The 2,707-nt window shown below is 46.2% G+C and overlaps 1 protein-coding gene across 1 annotated transcript; it reads right to left on the bottom strand.

Moving 5' to 3' along the window:
• Positions 1-680: 680 nt before the first annotated feature.
• On the bottom strand, positions 681-1,488 carry LOC145393384 (uncharacterized). The gene is made up of 2 exons (XM_080267480.1): positions 1,420-1,488; positions 681-911 (listed from the first exon to the last, which is right to left on the bottom strand). The coding sequence occupies exons 1-2, from the start codon at positions 1,486-1,488 to the stop codon at positions 681-683; spliced, it is 300 nt and encodes a 99-aa protein (XP_080123606.1).
• Positions 1,489-2,707: the final 1,219 nt, after the last annotated feature.

The raw sequence follows: 2,707 nt of genomic DNA on the forward strand, positions 1-2,707 counted from the left end.
GTCCTCCTACAATATCCACATGTCACCACTTCGGTGCTAACGCCCACCATCCATATTGCATACATGCTAGGGCTGTCTCATACAGGACTGGTGTACTGGTATTTGCGGGGGTACTTTTATGACATGTCGGCGGGTTATCTGCTAAATCTGAAGAGCCTGTGTGTGTGTGTGTTTTTTTTTCAAGAAGTTCAAATCCTTAAACTGTTCCCTGCCTCAGCCGGGATTCGAACCTGGGTCCACTAGGACTGCAGGCCGCCTCTCTACCGATTCTGCCACCGCCTCCCCCAGAGGAACTGGAATGCTTATAGCTTCAGGTATCATATACCTAATACAGTATACTGCATCGAGTATTTGTTTATGGATATATATTTCTGACTGATTGATAACTCTGTGAGAGGTTAAAACAAAAGAAGATAGCGGGTCAGAGGCTGTTTGCTCGTATAGCCCTCAGCCCCTTTCAGTGTGACAAACACACAGTAGTTCACGACTGTGTACTGTAAATGTTACACGTAGCCTTGTGTGTATGTGTTTAAATATAACTATTTCTACTTCCTTTTATATATTTTCTTTAGAAATGAAATGTCATTATAGAGTGAACTATTCTCTGTTTTATTTTCCTCCTTCATAACACTATCTTGGAGGGTGCAGGCCCCCTCGGGCCCGGACTCCAGGGACTGTCCTCAGTTACCCCTCCCCCGTTTTTCACAGTCCTGCTTGTGTCCCTTTTTCATGAATTGGTGTAGTGACGGTGCAATGGTGGCAAAGTCCTTTACAAACTGGTGATGGTAGAAGCACAAACTCAGGAAAATCTGCAGCTCCGTTACACTGGTTGGCACTGGCCAGTTTCTTACAGCAGCTACCTTCTGTGGGTCAGCGCACCCTCCTGATTCACTCATGATGTGTCCAAGATACTGGAATTCCATGCAGAACAGGCAACATTTCTTGGGACTAAGCTTAACCTGCCGTGCGCTAGCAGACTTTGGACCCTCATGGAACTGTTGTGCAGACCAATTGTCGACTTTTTTTGCTAGATAGGTTAGAAATGATGAGAAAACATGGAGAACAACCATAAAAGTACTCACAGAAGCCATTTAGGTCGATTTTGAGGTCGATTCTCCCGAGCAGGCGGATGAAAACTTCGGAGTAACGCCCATAGACTTTATCGGCCGCCGTCGACACCCATTGAGTTGAGGTAGGAGAATTTCGTTTTCTTCATCGGTAACTATGCTATTCGAGCCAAGGACACTCTTGCTGGATATATAGATGATATAGGAAGTGGACACAGATGCAGGAAGGGTGCATGAGTGTCCATGCCAGTCATCTCCACCCAAATACGAAAATTAGTGTGATGACGCCGGTTGCAATTACAGACTACAGGTACGGCTCCAACACTGTCCGCAGACACAGGCACGGCCGTACCTGTACGGCTCCGGCACTTGGCGGGTTAAGGTGTGCAGTTCTGAATCGATCAAAGACATCAGACAGCATCTCCAATCCTTCTTGATGGTCTTGCCAAAAATTATCACAACATCCAGGTAGATCAGGGCTATCTTCCAATGTAGTCCTTCCATTACCTTTTCCACCAGACGCTCGAAGGTCACTGGAGCATTACACAACCTGGAGGGCTCGGCCTTAGCCTGCCAGTCCCTGGCCATATGAGAAAGCCGTCATCTCGCTGTATGCATCTGCCAACTTGACCTGGTTGTTCTCAGACTTCAGGTTCTCCATTGAGAACCAATTCGCTCCCACCAGGGCATCAAGGGTGCTGTCCATCCTTGGCAGAGGGTAGGAGCCCTTGATGGTGACATTTATGAGGGCCTGGTAGTCCTCACAGCACCTCTGGGAACCATCCATATTCTTCACCAGGACGACTGCAGATGCCCATGGACTGTTGCATCCTTCAGTTAGACCTTGTTGGTGTACATTTTCCATCACCTTCTCCATTTCCAGATGGCAGCCTGGAGCTACCCTTTGAGGGGTTTGCTTTATCGGTTGCTGATCCCCCATGTTGATATGGTGTTCCACCAGGTCATTGTATTCCAGGTCCAGATCTCCTGTGGAAAATACATCAGCGTAATTCACCATGATCCTTTTCAGCTGCTCCATCAGTAGCTTCTCCAGACACTGGGCACTCCTGGAAAACAGATCCCACAAGTGGTAAAATATTTTTTTGAGAGAGCTTAACCCGTGGATTGCGAGCCACAGCTCAGGCTGGGTAGCGTTCCATTGCGAGCCACAACTCAGGCTGTGCTGGCCGTGCATCACCGCTAACTACTCCACCCCTACTCAAACTTATGCATGGCGCTACACAAAGAAGGAGAGAGAGAGAGAGAGAGAGAGATTTTTTCTTTTCACCAAATGATGCCCGGGATGTTTATCTTCAAGTGTATTATAAACAAAAGCAAAAACAATTTTCTTTTTTCATCTTTTCACTACTCCTTTACATAAACTTATGCATGACCCTACGCAAAGACGGAGAGAGATTATTATTTTTTTTCACCAGATGATACCCTGGATGTTTATCTTCTAGTTTACAATAAAAAAGAAAAAAAAAATCTTCATTTCTTGCACACCACGGGGTGGGATAAAAAAAAAAAATAAAATAACTGCGCAATCCACGGGTTAACTGTGCTCCTCTTGCGTGCACTGCTCGGTGGTTCTTGATCAACTTCTTGGCACAACCCCACAACTGTGTTGTGATGTATCT

The sequence above is a fragment of the Coenobita brevimanus genome, chromosome 24 (genome assembly GCF_032717465.1).
Source record: "Coenobita brevimanus isolate Jiangsu-jjx chromosome 24, ASM3271746v2, whole genome shotgun sequence".
NCBI classification, from domain to species: domain Eukaryota; kingdom Metazoa; phylum Arthropoda; class Malacostraca; order Decapoda; family Coenobitidae; genus Coenobita; species Coenobita brevimanus.

Bases quoted from the DNA above. Each gene is read 5' to 3' on its own strand.
- LOC145393384 (XM_080267480.1), bottom strand. From the start codon at position 1,488: ATGCTGTCTGATGTCTTTGATCGATTCAGAACTGCACACCTTAACCCG. The intron at 912-1,419 runs GTACGGCCGTGC...ATGGAATTCCAG, and splicing joins CAAGTGCCGGAGCCGTACAG to TATCTTGGACACATCATGAG.